General features: G+C 35.7%; 1 protein-coding gene across 2 annotated transcripts in view; it reads left to right on the top strand.

Moving 5' to 3' along the window:
* Positions 1 to 238: 238 nt before the first annotated feature.
* Positions 239 to 20,809, top strand: part of timeless (timeless circadian clock) — a 57,672-nt gene continuing 37,101 nt past the window's right edge. The window contains exons 1-13 of one of the 2 annotated variants that reach the window (XM_052111560.1): positions 239 to 420; positions 1,633 to 1,717; positions 10,467 to 10,503; positions 11,337 to 11,463; positions 11,624 to 11,777; positions 12,611 to 12,725; positions 12,810 to 12,872; positions 12,953 to 13,054; positions 13,673 to 13,828; positions 16,049 to 16,182; positions 19,227 to 19,314; positions 19,436 to 19,612; positions 19,775 to 19,992. In XM_052111560.1, the coding sequence (XP_051967520.1) occupies positions 11,367 to 11,463; positions 11,624 to 11,777; positions 12,611 to 12,725; positions 12,810 to 12,872; positions 12,953 to 13,054; positions 13,673 to 13,828; positions 16,049 to 16,182; positions 19,227 to 19,314; positions 19,436 to 19,612; positions 19,775 to 19,992 (1,304 nt within the window). In that variant the 5' untranslated portion in view covers positions 239 to 420; positions 1,633 to 1,717; positions 10,467 to 10,503; positions 11,337 to 11,366. Of the gene's footprint in view, positions 421 to 1,632; positions 1,718 to 9,303; positions 9,488 to 10,466; positions 10,504 to 11,336; positions 11,464 to 11,623; positions 11,778 to 12,610; positions 12,726 to 12,809; positions 12,873 to 12,952; positions 13,055 to 13,672; positions 13,829 to 16,048; positions 16,183 to 19,226; positions 19,315 to 19,435; positions 19,613 to 19,774; positions 19,993 to 20,809 lie in introns of those variants that run through there. The other variant, XM_052111559.1, reaches the window with a different exon arrangement.

Consider the following 20,809-nt stretch of genomic DNA (forward strand, 5'->3'; position numbering starts at 1 on the left):
GTTACACCTAAAATCTTAAATCTGTGGATTTCAGGAACTTTGAGTTATAAGCCCAAAACTTGACATTTGAAGTCAAGTTTAATTAAGACAACTTTATATTTTTTCCAGTAAAGACAACATAGGGTTAACAGTGAAGAAGACAAGACGCACAAATAAACATCACTGGTTCTTACATGTCTCGTGAGGCAACTTGCTTGCGTGTGTAGAAGTTGAAGGAGATTTGAGAGATAGGGCAGAAAGCAAGATTAGCAACTTCAATTTCTGGTCTGTTCCACACAAAATCATATTGTATAGTGCACAGTTCGTATTGACTACATTTATTGTTCTTTTTGTACATTTTGGAGCAGCTTGGACAATCTGCAAAAGACATTTTCTGGTCCACAGAAGAAAGATTGCATACTGGTGAGGAATAACATGAAGGTGAGTAAATGATGTCAGATTTGTCATTTTCTGGGTGATCTGTTCCTTTAAATTTCATTACAATCTACATTGTTTATGAAGTTCTATTTGTTTGTGTCAGTTCTCCCTGCATGGAAATGGCTGACAAGTGATAGAAGATCGGCCTTTCCCTTTTTCAGTAAACTGAGCAATCACAAAACAAATGAACGACCTCAGAAAAGGGTGCACATGACTGAGCAATGAGAAGACTTATGATGTGTTATGTAAGAACATAGAGACAAGACTGTTAATGTTTCTATACTTAAACACAAACATTTATGTGGTTATGATCTTAGTCTCAATTATTAATTGCAGATTGTGTATAACACACTGCCATATTAATCTATTCATCTTAATTTGAAAATGGAAAAAAGAAAGAAAAAAAGAAAGTAAAATAAAGGCTTGTTTACGGCAAATTGTGTGGTTGCTTTGGTTTGTTTCATATTTTTTTTTACAAAATGTGATATTCATGAAAAAATTATAATTTGCAATCAAGTGTGTCACCCATTATGGTTTAGCATGTTAATTGCTGTTTAACATTTTGATGCTCATTAAGTGCACTTGCACCTCTCTCTGAGACAATCATAGTTGTCAAATGATTATGAATCAGATGATTAAAGAATTAAATTGAATGAAAGACATTGTGAGAATGTACTGAGGGGGATATCAAGTTGCTGGCAAGTTGATATCAATCTTCCATAATACATTTCTGTGGAAGTGTTAGATAAAGGCCAATAGAGTGAAGACGAATGCTGGAGCAATATCATAAAAAACACAAGATAAAAAAATTATTAATTGTGACAAAACCATGAAATACGGTATATAAAACACTTAAATCAAAAACTGTTCGTTTTGATCATTTAGTTTGTGATACTTCTAATGAAAGTATCAAACTGAGCTGCCCTCTAGAGTTACCTTTGTAAACTAGCATGTATGCTAGCTACAACATGTAAACTGTAGGCCCGAAATCTATATAATATCATCACATTCATCATAATATAAAATATGTTTGTGTTCATATAAAGCCAAAGGAGATTTTTCTAAGACAGAAGAACTATTCTGCATAGATGCCTTCTTTATCATCTTCCAGTAAAACACATATCTATATTCTTCTTCAGTTGTTTAGCATTTGACATATACCCCAAAAACATTTCAAGCCATTCACTTCAACTTCTTCTTTTTGTCTGAGTGTAGGTTTGGTTTGAGAGGTTGTTGCTATGACTTGGCCCCTGCTGGATGGTGGCAGCACTGGATAACATTGGGTAACTTTAAAGACAAGGTTAGTACACAATTTTATCACATTGAGGCCGGGTGTGCTGAATCACGACCCGGCCCTGCCCTCCGTCCTGTCACAGTATAGAATAGGGAACCATGATTCATGGAAATTCAAGCATGAGGATGCATTATGCTTGAAAAACTGTGTATTTAATGTTTTATGTATTGGACCTGTTTACTTTTATTTTATGTGCTTGACTGCACACGATTTTGTCTTTAGAAATTATTATTTTCCGTGGTAATCTCAACACTATGCAACAAATGCCTTCAAGGTTAACTTGTATTAAAGCCCAAACACTTTTTGTAAGAATACATTTCTATTGATTAATGTGGTCTCATATTGGAAGTAGCTCTTGACCCCCTCTCGTTCTCCCACTTCCCACCCCTTTCAGTCAATTCCCTCCCACATTTTTACACATGTTCACATGTTCTGAAGAGTCTTTTTTCAGTCTGAGATGTGAATGATTGGTGCTGATCTATAGGGGGGGTTCAAAAATATTTGGTATTTTTTTCACCTGCTTTAATCAATTTCCGCCTTGACCTCACAAAGGTGCATCTAGCTTTCTCTTGATAAATGATATCTAGCTGGTTTTGTAAAGATTTTAATTTAAGTAAATCGTTGTTTGAAATATCTTGATAATATTTGCATGTAATGGAAATGATTTCACTATTTACACAATACACAACCGCTACACAATAGAGGCCTATTGCCAGAATGTATCAATTATATTCTCAATATCTTTTGTAAATTTATTACAGTTCAATAAATTGCTATTACATTTCCAGTAACCTCTTTTCAATCTACTCAATTGACTACTTGAATTATTAATCATAATGGTTATGCCTTTGTGGTCATTTAGAACTGATGGTTCAGTAATAACAGATTCAACTCTATCTTTCATATATTCTGAAACGAGCCAGAAATCAATACATGAGTGCAGGGATTTGTTCCCATTGCTCCATGTATGCATAATTGCAGGGTTTTATATCTCAAAATGTCTAGAATGTCCAATTGTAAACATACAATGCTTAGTTCTTTCACATTTTTCATCTAAATCTGTGTTGTAGTCACCACCCCAAATTACTTTAACAGAGGGAAATTTAGAATGTAATTGATAGATTTTGAAAAAGTCTCCCATTGATTCTTTTATTTTTGGTGGCATCTATATTTGAGGATTAATTTAACTTGATTTATCTCACTTAGAAAAATGATCCAAGGACCTTGAGTATCTGTTTTTTTTACATCTGTTTTTTTTTTACATCTGACCAGCAAACGTATCCCATAAAACAGTGACACCTTCTGTTCTATTTGAAGCAAAAGAAAACCAAATGTCAGAACATCAACATACAAATGGAGATTCTCAAATAGAAAGTTGGTTCACAACTAAATTGAATTAGATACACAAATAAATGTAAAGAGTTTCACAAAAATGAAATTAATTCACAAATAAAAAGAATGAGATTTATGAATATATTTTAGGAGTTTCACAAAAATAAAGTGAATTTTCAAATAAATAAAATGAGATTTGCAAATAAATATATTATTTACAAATATTTTTTTTAACTCACAAACACAACTCTGTCCAGCATTCATTTGTGAATCACACACATTTATTTGTGGATTGCTTACTGTGCATTTGCGGATCGTTACACGTATTTGTCGATTCTGAAACAAATTTAGCATCAAGATCACCCATCGTCTACTCAAGCCAGTCAGACGATGGCCACATTATTCGGACCAATCGTTGCACGTTCTGTCTTCAACCAATCATGCTTCATTTTACCATCAGGGCGGGACCAGAGTCACAGCTCTCATGAGCATGGAATCAAGCACATACAGATAAACTCCAAGGCCGCAAACTTTTAAAGAAACAGACTTCATCAGAGGAATACTGTGACTTAAGGTCCGCATAATTTTCTCTCAGTTATAAACATGTGTAGTGTCTTGTTAAATGTCAAGCTGAAAATTGCACATTTGTAAAGTGTCCAGATCATTAGATTTATAGCTAACATGCCTGACTGTATGAGTCTGCTAGTTTTATTTTAACCAAGTTTCTTCACTGAAATGCGTTGTCAAATCCTTCACTCTTAATGTTACATGAATGTAACATTAAGTAATATGTAAAGTGATGGAGAAAATTATCATTCAGATGTTAACATCTTAAATTATCAAAGTGGATTTAGAAAAGGTTGAAGTAGGCCTACAATGGAGAGCACAGATAAATAGGGAAAGTGTAGTGGCAGTGTTTTTTGATATTAAGAAAGCATACAATGTGATGTTTAATCAGTCCTTTATTATTTTATATTATGATTAATTATATGTTTTTAAATATTAAAGAAGGAATAGGGTTCTCTCTTTCTGCAGACAATGGAGCGATTTGGAAATGAGGAAATTATGTCGAAAATACAAGCAATTACAAAAGTAGAAAAATGGCTGTATGGGGGTTTAGATTTTCTGTTGATAAAACAAAAGCAGTATTTGTTTTTTCAAAAATGAAGGTTAGCAAGGAGTTAAAATTGAAATTAAATGGTCAAGAGGTGGAACGAGTTTCGTGCTTTAAGTTTAATACAATCCGTTTTGGATTATGGGTGTATAGTGTTTCAATCTGCAGCCAATAGTATGCTGAAAGAATTAGACAAAATTCAATTTCAAGCATTAAGGATATATACAGGGGCTATTAGATCAACACAATCACACCAATCACAGCATTACTGATTGAAATGGGAGAAATGCCTTTAGAACTGAGAAGAATACAACTGTCATTAAATTATTGGGTCAATATACAAGGTCACAATCAAGAACACTCAACACAAACATGTTGGGAAAAATAAAAGTCGGAAATTCAAAGATAACAGAAGATATGGAAATAAATAAGACTCCCATTATTCCAACAGCTCCATGATCAACCATTCCAACAATTTATAGACCTTTTTCACACTCCAGGTTTTGGAACGCCGACGTAAACGTTTGCAGGGTTAACTTCGACAGTGGGGAATGGGAGTGAATGGGAGATCACAGCAAATATTATTTTCACTTACCCAGGTAAGCTTCCAGTCGGCCTTTATCCCTCTCTGAGGCTTGATTAGCCTGATTAGGGGCCGGGTGTTCTGAATCACAACCCGGCCCTGCCCTCCGCCCTGTCACCGTAAAGAATAGGGAACCATGATTCATGCAAATGTGCAGTTTGCAATCAGGAAGAAACAGTAGAGCGTGCTAGCTGCCTTGAGACATCACACAGGTCACATAAACTACAACACATAGAGACTGTATCACCTAGATATCTCATAGAGACTGTGTCTGTTCCCCAAACTACCAAACACAAAACCCTCACTAAAATAATTTAGAAAACATGTTTATTAAGGTCAAACTTGAACAAAACAAACAAATTAAAGATAAACATCATATAAAGATACACTGTAAAAAAAATTCCTGTAGAAATTACAGTAACTTACTGGCAGCTGTTTGCCAGTAACTTACTGTAAATTAAACTTACAGTAAAAATACTGTATTCATATTTACAGTACCATTTAACTTGCTGTAACTTTAAAAGACCAGGGCTACTAAACATTAGATCTCTTTCCCCAAAGCACTAATTGTGAATGAAATTATTACAGATCATAGTTTGGATGTGCACTGTTTGACTGAAACCTGGCTTAAACCAGATGAATATATTAGTTTAAATTAGTCTACTCCCAAAGGTTATTCTTATAAAGATAAGCTTCGTCTAAAGGGTCGATCAGGAGGTGTTGCTACAATTTATCGTGAAATTGTTGGTGTTACTCAGAGGATAGCATATAAGTTTAAGTCTTTTGAACTAATAATACTTAATGTGATACCGTCAGATATAAATAAAAAAAACGATGTCATATTTTACACTTGCTACAATGGATCACACTGCAGCCTTATTCTGATTTTCTTGGTGAAACTGTTCATTTCTTTTTATCAGATCTTGTAGTTACTGTAGATAGAGCTTTAATTGTTGGTGACTTCAACATTCACATAGATAATGAAAATTATTAGCATTTATCAATATTATCAACTCTCTTGGAGTCAGACAAAATGTAAAAGGACCAACTCATCACCATAATCATACTCTAGATTGAATTCTGTCATATGGAGTTGATATTGATAATATAGAAATTCTGCAGCAGAGCGATGACATCTCAGATCATTATCTCGTCTCTTGTTTGTTGTGATCAACTAATATTACTCAATCTACACCACACTATCGTTCAGGTAGAACTATTCTTTCGACCACTAAAGATAGCTTCACTAAGAATCTTCCAGATCTATCTCATACAATCAGTAAACCCCAAGTGTATGAGAAACCCCAAAGCCCAGAAGAACTTGAAGAAATAACAAAAGAATATAAATGCAGTCTTCTCTAGCACTCTTGATAGTGTCGACACACTTTGATTAAAGAAAATTAAAGACATAAGCCCTGCACCATGGTACAATGATCACACTCATGCTCTCAAGAAAGCAGCTCGAAAATGGAGCGCATGTGGAAGAATATAAATTAGAGGTATTTCGTGGTGTATGGAAGGATGGTATCTGTAGCTACAGACAGGCACTAAAAGCTGCCAGGTCAGCTTATTTTAGTAAACTCATAGAAAATAACCACAACAATCCTAAGTTTTTATTCAGTACTGTGGCTAAATTGGTTAGGAATAAAGCCTCAACAGAAACAGATATTACATCACAGCACAAGAGTAATGGCTTCATGAATTTCTTTACTGATAAAATTGAAATAATCAGAAATAAAATTGGAATTATGCAATCATCTGTCATAGCACCTCAGAAAAGTGTCTCATTTCCCTCACATGTAAATTCAATCTTTCGCTATCATAGGTCATGATGAGCTAACAAAACGTATCGAATCATCAAAAGCCACAAAACGTTTGTTAGACCTAATCCCAACTAAGCTCTTAAAAGTGGTATTTCCTGTAATTTCAGAACCTCTTCTTAATATTATTAACTCACTATCCTTCATGTCCCAAGAAACTTAAAAACGGCAGTTATCAAACTGCTTATTAAGAAGCCACAACTTGATCCTGGAGAATTGGCTCATTATAGACAGATTTCAAATCTCCCATTTGTGTTGAAAATACTAAAAAAGGAAGTGTCCTCCCAAATATGTTCATTTCTACAGAGAAATAGTATATATGAACAATTTCAGTCAGGATTTACACCTCATCACAGCACAGAAACTGCACTTATCAGTTACAAATGACTTGCTCTTATCATCTGATCGTGGCTGCATTTCTCTTCTAGTGCTTTTAGATCTTAGTGCTGCATTCGACACGATAGATCACGACATTTTCTTGAATAGGCTAGAGAATTATGTTGGCATTTGTGGAGTTGCATTAGCATGGTTTAGGTCCTTTTTAGCAGACCACCACCACTTTGTCTATGTGAATGAGGAATTGTCAAACCAAACAAATTAAAAGCATGGAGTGCCACAGGGATCAGTTTTAGGGCCTCTCCTTTTCTCCTTGTATATGCTTCCCCTGGGAGTTATTATCAGGAATCATGGAATAAGTTTCCACTGTTATACCAATGATACCAAACTTCATATTTCTTCAAAACCTGTTCTTTGCAATTCTCCAAATTAGCAAAGTGTATCAATGACATAATGATTTCCTTCTACTCAATTCTGACAAAACAGAGGTACTAATTATTTGACCAAAAACCTCTAAAAACAAGCCGCTAAAGCATAATTTGACTCTCGATGGATACTGTTACATCATCTTCAACAACGAAGGACTTAGGTGTTATATTTGATACCAATCTGTCCTTTGAAAATCTAATTACCAATGTTTGTAGAACAGCATTCTTCCTCCTAAGAAATATTTCTAAATTACGACACATGCTCTCTGTTGCGGGAAAAACTAATTTATGCATTCATGACCTCTAGACTAAATAATTGTAATGCATTACTGGGAGGATGTCCAGCAATATATAAATAAACTTCAATTGGTTCAAAATGCAGCAGCCAGAGTGCTAATGAGAACCAAGAAATATGATCATATTAGCCCCATTTTATTGTTGTTACATTGGCTACCTGTTAAATTTCATGTACATTTTAAAATTACTTTTAATTTGTTTATCAAAATCCACAAAAGGAGGAAGATCCTTTTCATATTTGGCTAGTAAACTATGGAATAGTCTCCCAAACACTGTTTGAGATGCAGACATACTCCCTCAGTTTAAGTCTAGACTAAAGACTCATCTATTTATTCAAGCATACACCTAATTTATCCTTCAACCCACAATTAGTCTGCATTAGTTTAGTCAGCCAGAACCAGAAACCAGAAACATTGATCACGTCACGATCTATAACTCTCCAATAAATTGATTAGCATCTATTCTAATATTATTCTATTTGTTTCCCTGTCTCAACCTCGGGACTCCTATCCTGAGGTCACCATAACTGGCTGGATCCAGCTCCATTGCTGCTTTGTGTTGGACTTCACTGCTACGTGTCGCTGTGTTGATGACTAATAGCAGCTGGTGCCAGCCAAACATCACTTCAGTCTATTACGATGGACTTCAGAGGATGAACTGATGCCAACTCCAACCATAAGAAATGGGATACTTCATATGCCTTTGTCTGAACCTTGTAACCTTTGAAGGATGGACCCCACTGGACCTCACCGAAATTACAAGCCAGGTTGAACTGCGATGCACCTCAATGATCTCTGCCTGCATCACCTCGGTCTATTGATGGACTACGATCTTGAAATGGAATACATAGACTAACAATTGCCAACAAAAGCCTTCATAAGCCAACTAACAAGGACAGCTGCATCTATGTGAACTACTGCAGTTAATCCAGGATGGACTTCAAAGACATTAGTCATTAATCTTACAGTTCATACTAAATATTTGTTTAAAGACTGTCCCTTAACACTTACTTAGTTTAATAATTTTGACTTGCACTGTATAAGTAATATTGTCATTTATTCATGATGTTAACCAGAGGGGAACTGGCTCCCACAATGTGTCTGGTTTCTCCCAAGGTTATTTTTCTCCATTAACCAACATCATATGGAGTTTTGTGTTTTTTTGGCTTGCTCACTGGGGTTATAAATATAATTATTATTTAATTACTTATTTTTAAACACAATTCACAATTGTATTTTATCAAATTACACAATTATGACTCATAGACATTATAGAAATTTCAGTTTTATCTTCTGTTAATACCTGATCTTCTGTAAAGCTGTTGTGAAAGGTGCTATACAAATAAAAATTACTTGACTTGACTTACCATGATCTGTTCGAGGTATAGTAATGAAAGAAATATATTGATCTCTTAAGAAAATTAAGATGATTTTTGAGTTGACAGGCATTCTAGGAAGAAATTCATGGAACGAATGTTTTAAAAAAAAATTACGCTATATCTGAAAGCAACAGAGTTAAATAAAAGAATATAGGTCAGTCAGGAGGAGAGACAGTGCATTTGTAGAATGGCGTACTGTGAGCCTGACCCACACTCCCAACCAGCAGGTGGCGGTAAAGACCTTTCGTTATATGCCAATCGCCATAAAAAAAAATAAGAAAAGTCATTTCCGGTCTGATGAGCGCGCGCTGTACATTACCCGCGGAATGTATTTCGCGCTCATGATTTTTGGTTTGTCATTAATAACGAGAGTAATTAAATACATTAACTAATTTTATGCATGCGCTTTGAGTCATAGTAGAGTTCTCTCTTAGAGCGGAGCGACAGACTTTAATATTGGCGATCATATCAAGATTTGATCAAATCTGGTATGTAATATTGTTATTTATTATGATATATAGTCATTAAATACATAGCATCGCGATACACTTATTGATTGTTATTCGTCATGAAACATATATGTTACGCTCACTGTGAGAGACTGTTCGTATTGATAGCAACAGTTTGTTAAAACTTGGGTTGATGTGTTTTGAAAGATCTTTGCATAATAGTGTGTTTTATAGTATGTTCGAAAGTTTAATGTGGCAGCATCTGCAAAAACATGCACATGAGACTAGAGTGGAATGAAGTTTATAGTGGCCCAATCTGTTTGGACTCTTAATGATACTTTAAATTGCCCGAATGTCATTGCAATATTTAACAAGGCACATACTTCGAGAACATGGAGATTTATTTTGAAATAGGTTCACGGTTCCGCGCAATAAAATTAACCGTGGGTTTTTACTACAGTATGCTAATATTGTAACTATGCGTTTAGGCGGTTTATTCACGCTAGCGCCATCTTTGATTTTTAACGGGAATGGAATCGAAGTCAAAAGCTCTTAGTTAACATCTGATTTTCCACAACTTATGCTGTCTGGAGTTTTTTTGTATGTTGAATGTTCTTGGACAGATATTTTATCAAGGTTTTGTCCGTGGAACGATCCAAAAACACTTTAAACTGCAGTACAGCCCATTGAAGAGACCTTTTTGTCTGCAAATCCAAATTTTCACTTTCCCTTCCACATTCTGGTGTTGAAGTAACGTTCACATTAAGCTACCTGCTGGTTGGGGCCGGTCAAAGGTGGAGATTTATAGTATAAAAAAAATGACTGAAATATTAATCAGTTTCTCACCCACACTTATTTCACTTGATAAAATATGGATTTAACCACTGGAGTCATATGAATTACTTTTATGCTGCTTTTGTCTTTTGGGACCTTTTGAGTTCTGGTCACCATTCACTTGTGTTGTATGGGCCTACAGAGCTGAAATATTCTTCTAAAAATCTTCATTTGTGTTCTACAGAAGAAAGACAATCATGCACATCTGGGATGCCAGGAGGGTGAGTACATGATGAGAGAATTTTCATTTTTGGGTGAAATATCCCTTTTTGGTATTAAATAACAATCATTAAAATAATTTACTATAATATTTGCAATGCACTCCAAGTTACTTGAAAGAAAATCAGTAAAAATATAGATTTTCCAATGGAAGGAATATATTGATTCTTAAATCCTAAAATCAGTGCAGGGTTGTGATTTTTTTTTTGCATTAATCTGCTAATTAATCACAACCCTGCATTTAAAAAAAAAACACACACACATGTAAATTGTGTAAGTCCGTAAATAAAATAAAAAAACCTGAACCAGCTGATGTTAGGAATATTGCTAGATATGCAGCCACCTAGATAAGACATCTCAATTTCATATTGAATCTTTCATTTAAATGAGGGCAAAAAATGTATTAAAACAAACGAACAGACAAACTAGGTGACAGGTGAAGCACTGGGTCAGCAGCAGAGCCATGCCCCGAAGGGTAGTTTGAGTATAATGTGTCTCCTTTTAATATGTGAGGTTCGCATAGATGGCTGATTAATCGTGTGTGACCCTCTGGAATTGTCACTACATCTTGGTCCTCTCTGTTCAATAGATCGACAGCGTCTTGAATTGCGACTGATGTATTTCCATGAAAGAAAATTGTCTGACTGAGATTCCATGATAGCGGCCTGAAGTGCATTGTTTTCTTTGTGTTGTGAAGAAAGACCATGTAGAGAATTCAAAGCTGTCAAATCAGACTTCAAGACCAAACAATTTAATTTCCACAGTGTTGTGATGTATATAAAAAAAATATGCAATTCTTTAATAACACTGTGTGTGTGATTGATATTCTCGGCAGATTTAGAGCCTTATTTCTCTGGACTACTGTATGGACTTTTACATGATGAACTGTGAGTTATTGGCCACATGTAGTGCACTCGGTTTTCTGGAGGGAAACACCTACCACAAAGAACCAGACTGCCTTGGTAACGCTCACACCTTTACATACCCTTAAAAATGCATGGAACAAAATGTGTTTTACTGCAAGAAGTTCTGGAAAAGCTTTGTGCTTCTAGTGTGCTGCAGTGAGTGTATTTTTTCATAGTATGCATTGTTTGTCGTTTGTCCTGTGATTCTTGTGCTCAGAAAGTGTGAAGGATCTGATTCGTTATCTGAGACATGAGGATGACACGAGAGACATCAGACAGCAGCTGGGAGCAGGACAGATTCTTCAGAATGACCTCTTACCCATCATCACCCAACACACACAGGACAAACCACTCTTTGATGCCTCCATTAGGTTTGAACTTAATATTTGTAATGATTCATCTATTAAATCAATAGAATTTATCCACTACTTTGTGGAATCAACTAGTTGTCCAACAAATGACTAGTCAACGTGTCCCATTAATGCCGGCCCCACACTAGCCGATTTTTCCATTGATTTTCAAGTGTGAGCTTCATTAACTTAATCGCTGACCAAGTGAAGGGAGACGAAGTGTGCATTAGTGTCTCTCAGCAGGAGGTCGTTAATCACTTGACCGTTGGCACTCCATGCTTGGTGGTTGGTGTTGGTGGTTCCAGCAATAGAAAGGCACATTAAAACTGTTAGAAAAAATTGTCTTAAACTGTTAGAAAAAAATCTTGTGTTCTCGTCATGTGACCAGTGAGCTTTTTATGAAGAACTAATGGTCAAGCTGATCTGAATGGTTTCATCGAACTCTGCTACATACCATTACAAACACTAATTGTAATCCATGGTGATGCACACCTGGCTCATTTGGAGCATTTGTCTCGGAGCCTGGTGTGTTTTCTCCCTTATTTCAGTTTGTATAGGCATTTATGAACACGGCAATCGCACTCTTATCTGCACCAAAGCAATCGGTCTGATTGCAAATGAACTCTGGATAGGTTCGCTTGTGGTGAGAAACAATATCCCTATAAAAACCATGAACGTACGTGATGGATCTGCCAAGAAGAAATCTGTAGGTCAGATTAAGTGGTGAAGCATATATATAGGTCGACCTCTAGTCCACAGTCATTCAGGCAACCCACTGACTAGTTGATTTTATGTAGATTTGCACATGTGTGTAAAAAAAAAAAAAAGAGCTGTAACTGTAAAATTATTCTCAGGTTGATGGTAAACTTGACTCAGCCAGCGCTGCTTTGCTTTGAAAAAGTTCCTGATGATCCGGCCTTCCGACATCACTTCCTGCAAGTGACTTCATATCTTCAAGCTTATAAAGAGGTAAAACAAATAAGAGTCAGTCTGAAGACATCATCTGTTTTTTTTATTGATCAAAGTTATTGAAATGATCTGCTGTGTGTGCAGGCGTTTGCTGACGAGAAGGTGTTTACAGTACTAAGTGAAACACTCTACAGTCTTCTGCAGCTGGTGAGAATCAAATCTATCATCATATATACTGTACATGAGATTGAGGATGTTTTTCATAATTCCTGATGTTTTTCTGTGAGGACTGGGAGCAAAGAAACGAAGAAGATAATCTACTAATTGAGAGAATTTTGCTGCTCGTCAGAAATGTGTTGCATGTTCCTGCTGACCCATGTGAGGAAAAGGTAAGTGTTTATAGACTTTAACATGCTCACTGACATATACTGTTTTAAACTGCAACACATAACCAAGATATTAATTTACATGCAAGTCAGAATAGAAATACAAATGATATTGAATTATGTTGAAAATATAAATGTCAACATTTTAAACTTTATATAAAACACAGTAGTTGCTTGCTTATCCGATTTACAGTTATCACGTGCAAATGTATTCTTAAAAACTGCTAAGAATAATCTTAAATATTATACCAACATATTGTTGTACTATTTATTTATATTTTTCTGTAGGGTTCATTTTGTTGGTTTTTATGGATGGCCACAGTAGGCATGTGCCGACATCATATTACCATATCACGAAAATTGCTGAAGATTTGATCATAGTATACAGAATTATTACTGTTGTATTGCATTACAAAGCAGGTTGAAAGATAAACCAACATTTGTTTTGAATTGATTCCTTGAAACATATGTTAGAACTTATTTGTGTAAATTAATCTGCAAAATGCCAAATTGTTATTGACGTTTACATGATAGATGCAATTAAAGCATCATTCATTCTGGAGCTGCTTGTATATAAAGAGAACGTGTCAGTGTTATTTTCTGTCTTGTGTTTTTGTGCAGCATGTGGATGATGATGCTAGTATTCATGATAAACTGCTGTGGGCCATTCACATGAGTGGACTGGATGATTTGCTCAAGTTTCTGGCGTGTGCTCAGAGTGAACAGCAGTGGAGCTTCCACATCCTGGAAATCATCTCACTCATGTTCAGAGATCAGGTGACCTCATTATCATTAAATATTATAAGCACATATCCGGGAGATCAAGTGAAAGTTCTGTTGTCATTTACCTACATTCATTTTGTTATGAACCTGTAATGACTTCATTGCTTCTGTAGAAAATTAGAATTATTGAAGTTATCCTGACTGCTCTTTTCCTAATTGATGGGAATGTGGACTGGGTCTGGCAAACTCAAAAAACATAAAAGTGGTCCATATGATTTGTGCATTGTATTCCAAGCCTTCTGAATCCATACAAAAGCTTTGTTTGAACAACAGACCGTAATTGAAGTTATTCACTTATTATCTTTTTGACAGCCCTGTCCCCACTCAGTGTCATTATATGAGGAATTTTCTTATCATATGGGTTTGGGATGAAATAAGGGTGAATTACAGATACAAGAATTTAGTTTTGAATAAACTATTAATTTAGGCCACATCCACATATATCGATTTTAATTTAAAAAGGCATCGCGTTTGCTCCATTTACGCCTTTCACATTGGAATGGTGTTTTCATCCACCGAAAATGGAGACTTTGAAAAAGCACTCCATAACCTTTTACTTTAGGAACCGATAATGCTAATAAGCGTAACTGAGTTTTCAAACAAAATCAGATACGTGTGGATGTAGCCTTAAGGCCACGATGTACTTGATACAGAATCGAAGAACAAACTGGTGTGATGTCATTTACAAATAAATCTGTCCAAAAAGGTGTTTTTGAGTTTGTTTTGGTGGTTCGTAATAGCTTGCTGGGGCAAACTTTTAGGAATACTTCTGACCGGCTGCTAAACACCTTCTAACTGTTATTGGTCCACATCATTGGTAGGTGTGACCTAGAGCTCCACCTTCCTTGAGGCCGATAGTTAATTCTGTTTATGTTCTTCAGTCAGTCAAAATGTATCAACATGAACATACTGGTGTGTAGAGTTATTTGCGAGCTATACGATGCTTCACGTAGACATTTTATAAGAACATGTCATGCAATTTTTTTCGTTTGTTTAATTGTTCTACAAAGGGAATCAAATCTATTCAAATACTCTCAAGAGCTCATTCACTCATCTGCAGCGAAAGCTATCTATATCGGGGGTTTTAGTCACTCAGTCATCGTTCTTAAGCCATCTTTGCGCTGCAGAGGTGGCACAGAAGCTGCATCTTTAGTGGCATTTAGGTGTATTAACAGAATTTTTGATGCTGCTCAAATATATATGAATATGAAACTAAATTATGAATTATATGCTCTACCATGACAACAATAAAGTTTAACTGTGAAAAGACACATTAAGAGTATAGGGCTGCAACTAACGATTATTTTTATAATTATTGCAACCATTAATCATTAGCTCTTAACTGACTATTCAGCTTGTGCCTGATTTAAAAGGTTGTATTAAACGTGCTTACAAACAATAAAGAGGACAAAATCATCTTTTAAAAATACCTCTAAATGACATTCACTGAATTAAAGGGGGAAAACTACTTTTCCCTACTTTTTTATTTTTATTGTTTAATTAAAAATTTCACTGCAAAAACCACACTGTTTTTGTCTTGTTTTCCATTTAACATTTAAAAATCCTTAACAAGACACATTTACTTGAGAAGCAACATGTAAGATATTTAGACTTGCTTTAAGATAATGTATTTTGATAACTGTTCATACTTCTGCCAGTGCAGTAAAGAAAAAATATACTCAACATAAATGCTCTAAAAGCAAGTCTAAATATCTTATATGTTGCTTCTCAGGAAAATGTATCTTGTTTTAAGGATTTTTTGATATTTTAAAATATTTAAATATTAAAATTAATTAAATATTATATTCAAAATTCTCAGTTAACAAATGTTTCTTCTGTGGTATAGCTGCTAAAGTAAATGTACATAAGGAGTTTTAGATATTTATATTGGAAAACAAACCAAAAATTATTTCATGACGGCACTGCTCCTGTATTTACTTATTTAGGTTTTTTGTATTATAATACTCTCCTCAATCAAGTACGAGCTGAAGTGCTGTTCTCCCGCGTCATCATTAGCGTTTCAAAAGATCTCATATTGTTTTAAATGAAATCAGACGACTATTCGACAATGAACATTTCTGTTGACAATTATTTTTATTGTCGATAATGTCGACTAATCGTTTCAGCCCTACTACAGTATATGGTATTATGGAAACAGGGCTTCTGGGAGTCTTTTGGTCTTGTTAATCTGATGATCTGTTGTGTCTCTTGTAGACAGCTGAGCTGTTGGTCAGTGCCGGACAGATGCGTTCAGCACTGGAGAAACAGAAAGACATGGTGGAGTTGGAGTTACTGCGACAGAAAGAGCTGGCAGAAAAACGCAGCCATGCGATACAGAGAGGAACCAGGTGGGAATATCAGGAATACACCAAAGTTTCAATCACTGAAATGTTTGATTGAAAATCAAATTCTAACCAAATTTTCTAAAAAAAAAACAAATGGCATGCACGTGAAATAATCCAGGTTTAATCATATATAATGTTAAACGCAGCCATGGACATAGCCATAGAAGCTGGCATGGTGTTAAAAACAAACAAACAATGTAAACGCAGGCTGATGGTGATATCTTGTTTGGAAAAAAGCTCAGATTTATGCTCAGAACCGTTTGGTATGTTTGATGAGTTGCACACAGAAATTCATGGTAACAACAATCATGGTACGCAGTAACCATGTACGACTAAAAAATATTTGATCAGCAGCCGCTTGTCATTGACCAGTCATAGGTGATTTTATTCACAACCAATCAAATGTTTTTATGTAGTAAAATACAACTTTGGTAAGAATATTCTTGCTGTTAATAGATATAAATAAAAATGAGCCTCATGAGGAGGCTGTGAGTGGACGAGTCGATGTGCCATATGAAAATAGACTGTTGGAAATATGTATAGCTTAGCAAAAAAAAAAAATGAAGAGAGGGAAAGGGCAAGGCAGAGCGACAATGAGAGAGAGAGAGAAAAAACTTGCTCGCTGGTTCCCAGACACGCCGTCGCCTGGTCCTCGATCACTCCTGTACCCTCTGGCGGACGACAGCCGCTCCTCACTGGGCAGACCGAAGCCAGTCCTCCGACCCCTGGCAGTGGCTCCACCGTTCCAGGCAGCGAGCTCCCCTCGCAGACTGTGACCGTTCCTCCGCGGCCAGGAGGCCAGCAGCAGCAACTCTGTCCCCTGGCAGATGGCCGCAGCTGCAACTTTGTTTTGATGGCATTGGCGAAGACTCCACAACAGCGCACCCCTCCTCCTCGCTGGGCTTCAGCACAATGTAACAAGGTTGACGTGGGAAAAGGAGGTGGAAACCGGCTGAACAGTCAAAATAATGTTTAATGCAAATAAAAAGACACAAAAAAACAAACACACATGGCAGCTGCAAGTGGCCATCTCTCTCCAGAACTGCCGCATTTATCCCTCTCCTCTGCTAATTAGCCCAGATAATAGAGAATTATTAGGTGGCCGCCTCTGTCAGATTTTGTGCCGCCTTTTAACAAAACTCTGGTGGGTGTCTTCATGGAAAAACACTAACAAACGTTGCACTCCTTGGATTGTCATTTGACAATGAACTTGAGATCATACGAAACTATTATGATGACACGAGACAAGAGGAACGCTGCAGCTCAAGTGTCTGATAGAAACACAGATCACAGATTGGCGATATATCTTTGTTTTATTCTTAATTTAAATTAAAATAATATGGGAACGTGACATGTAAATAAGCACAAACTCCAAAACTGTCATTCTCTGTGCAGTCAGAGCTGCTTCAACCAGTCACGGAAGAGACACAATCTGAGCGCAAGTTAAGACCGGGAGAGATTTAAAGTTCCAACGGCTGATGCGCACTCACGGAGACGCTCGTCTCTCACCCCCACTGTCTGCAGCTCGCAACATCATCATGATAAGATCAATCTTATGTGAAAAATAACACTAAAATGACAACAACAATAGAATATGTGTATGCATGTATGTATGTATGTATGTATGTATATATATATATATATATATATATATATATATATATATTTTTTTTTTTATATATATTATTGGTTTTGGATAGACAAGATTGACAAATGCTTATCAATAATAATCTTATGGCTAAAATGTTTACAGTTTTCATTGACTAAACTACATTAAAAAGCCCAGACTTTGTCAACTAAAACTTGACCAAAAAAAATACAAATAGGATAAGGTTGACTAAATATGATGATAACTAAAAAGGACATTTGACACCAGATTAAGACTAAATAATAAAAAAAAAAAAACGGCTGACAAAATGAACACTATTATTCAGTTGCCATGTCATTAGGAGTGTATTAACGCAAAGCCAATGTTTACGTGTTTCTAACGTTACTTTTTTTATCAGTATGCTTCCACTTCATTTTGAGCTAGGAAAAACCGTGTGTGTGTGTGTACCCTAAAGGGGCTGCGTATCCTGGTGGATACAAACCGTGCAATTTAAAATACAAGCAATATTTTGGAGAAAACATGATATTGTATTATTTGGACCCTAAATTGTCAGAATAATAAATACATTTTCTGAGGTTTCTTTATGGTCTTGCCCTCATAAGGGCTAAACACTCAAAGCCTATTAGAAGAATTGTAGAGACACATTAAAAAAGAAAAGATAATTAAACTTGTTCCAGTTATGCTTTTAGTTCAATGCAATTACTCGATGTCTAAAATGTATTTTGATTTCATTTTTTATTTCAAGAATAAGTATTTCAGTGAGTAATGATGCTATATATATATATATATATATATATATATATATATATATATATATATATATATATATATATACAGTACTGTGCAAATGTTTTAGGCACTTGTGAAAAATGTTGCATAGTGAGGATGTCTTCAAAAATAATGACATAAATAGTTTATTTATCACTTGAAGTCCAATAAAGATAAAAATCTAAATCAATATTCGGTGTGACCAGCTTTGCCTTTAAAACAGCTCCAATTGTCCTAGGTACACCTGGACACAATTGTTTTTTGGCAGATAGAATGTACCAAGCTTCTTGGAGAATTCGCCACAGTTCTTAAGTCTCTTTATGTAATCTCAGACTGACACGATGTTCTATGGGGGCCATGACATCTGTTACAGGGCTCCTTGTTTTTCTATTCTAATCTTTTTTATTTGCAAAATTAATGTTTCTGAGTGTAACATTTATATTTCCTATTGACACACTAAAGCTGAAAATATAAATAACCATCTTAAGACAAATTTTTTTTGCAGAGTAGTGTGTGTTTGTGTGTCAAGAATGAATGTTTTTACTAATGCAAATGTAACTACTGATATCAAGAACTGGGTCTTTCACTAGTACTAGTTCACTAATTCCATTACTGATATAAAATATCATAAAATAAAACAACAAATCAGTGATATCTCTTTCTTTTAAAGACACTCTCGCTTCCGTGGCTCGTATGTCATTCAAGGACTGAAGGCCATTGGAGAGAAAGATGTGATTTTTCATCAGGGACTTCACAACGTATGTCACTTTACAGCAATTCAATGACAAATTATCATGTCTATCCTCATGTAAATGTTGTCCTTTTTACGTTTAAAAGAAAATGCCTAATAATTAACGCTTTTGTGTTTTGTCTTTTAAGTTTAAGTATTATTCTCATGACGTGGGTAAGGCTCTGAGACGTGTACCCAAACGCAAACTGATTGCGCAGGATTCCGAGGGTCAGCGGCGCTCCTCGTTAAACGTGCGTCTCTTTCTGCGTGAATTCTGCATTGACTTCCTGGAGAACTGCTACAATCGACTCATGTATCTGGTGAAGGTGAGCAGCACAACATCCACATCACTGAAACTGAAATCTAAAGGTTGATACTGATGTTTAGACACTGCAATCAGCCAATACAGATCCGATTGGCAAAGTAGTTTTTTCAAAGAGCCCCCATCTGTCAGTATTTCTTGTTCATGTGGGTTGTTGTCTGTTCAGGAGGGTTTGGTTCGTGAGCGGGCTCAACAGCATGATGAGACATATTATCTGTGGGCTTTGACCTTCTTCATGGCTTTCAACCGTGGTCAGAACTTCAGACCAGATCTGGTGTCTGAGACCATGTCTATCCGCACCTTTCATTTCATTGAGAAGAATATCACCAACTATTATGAAATGATCCTCACTGACCGCAAAGAAGCCACATCCTGGTCTCGCAGGTCAGTCTACAACCTTGCTACTAGTGAATGCTATTTGTGAAAGATACCGTTTTAATTGTTCAATTGCAGTAACTTGTACTGTTGGAATTTAGCTTTGGTTAAATATTGTAATTTTCATTTATCCTGAACTGTGGCTCTTCCATATTAACAATTTAACAAACATTTAAAGATTTTCTGCTATTTCTTTCTTTCCATCAGACATTACAAATAGTCTGTGTCTGAACCCTAAACCTAGCTGTTTCACTGCCCAATCAGTCAATGACCTCCTAGGCAGCATTTTGTGTATAAAGTTATCATAAAGAAACTGGTTTCAGATTGACTTCCAGACACTAACGCCCAGGCTAATGATCCTATGTTCATAATTCAGAGCTTTGGTAATGGGAAGTGTGCTGTATTTGTATATTAGACAATGCTGACCTTTTTTCACTGTAATAATGTTACGTTTTCTAAACAGACCTCAAAAGATGTTGTGGCGCAACTCGCATGCATAAGGTGGTATTAGTTGTATTAATAATAATAAAGGTGCTAGCAGCAATTACAGGGCTTAGCACAGCAACAAGAAGAATTTAAATAAAATATAACTGCCCAAAAATGTCAGTTATATTTTGATGATGTATTCAAGGTGGTTGAAAAGCCAGAAGCTTTTTATTACATAAAATGTCAATTAAATTGCTTATAATTCTTAACCAATAGGTGGTGCTATTATGAAATTGATATGGTGTGGTTAGGAAATTAATCAGAATGAATCGCATATATACATGATCAGCCAAAACATTAACCACCTTCCTAATATTGTGTCTGAGTAAATTCTAGAGAC

This window comes from Xyrauchen texanus, chromosome 39 (genome assembly GCF_025860055.1).
Source record: "Xyrauchen texanus isolate HMW12.3.18 chromosome 39, RBS_HiC_50CHRs, whole genome shotgun sequence".
NCBI lineage: Eukaryota > Metazoa > Chordata > Actinopteri > Cypriniformes > Catostomidae > Xyrauchen > Xyrauchen texanus.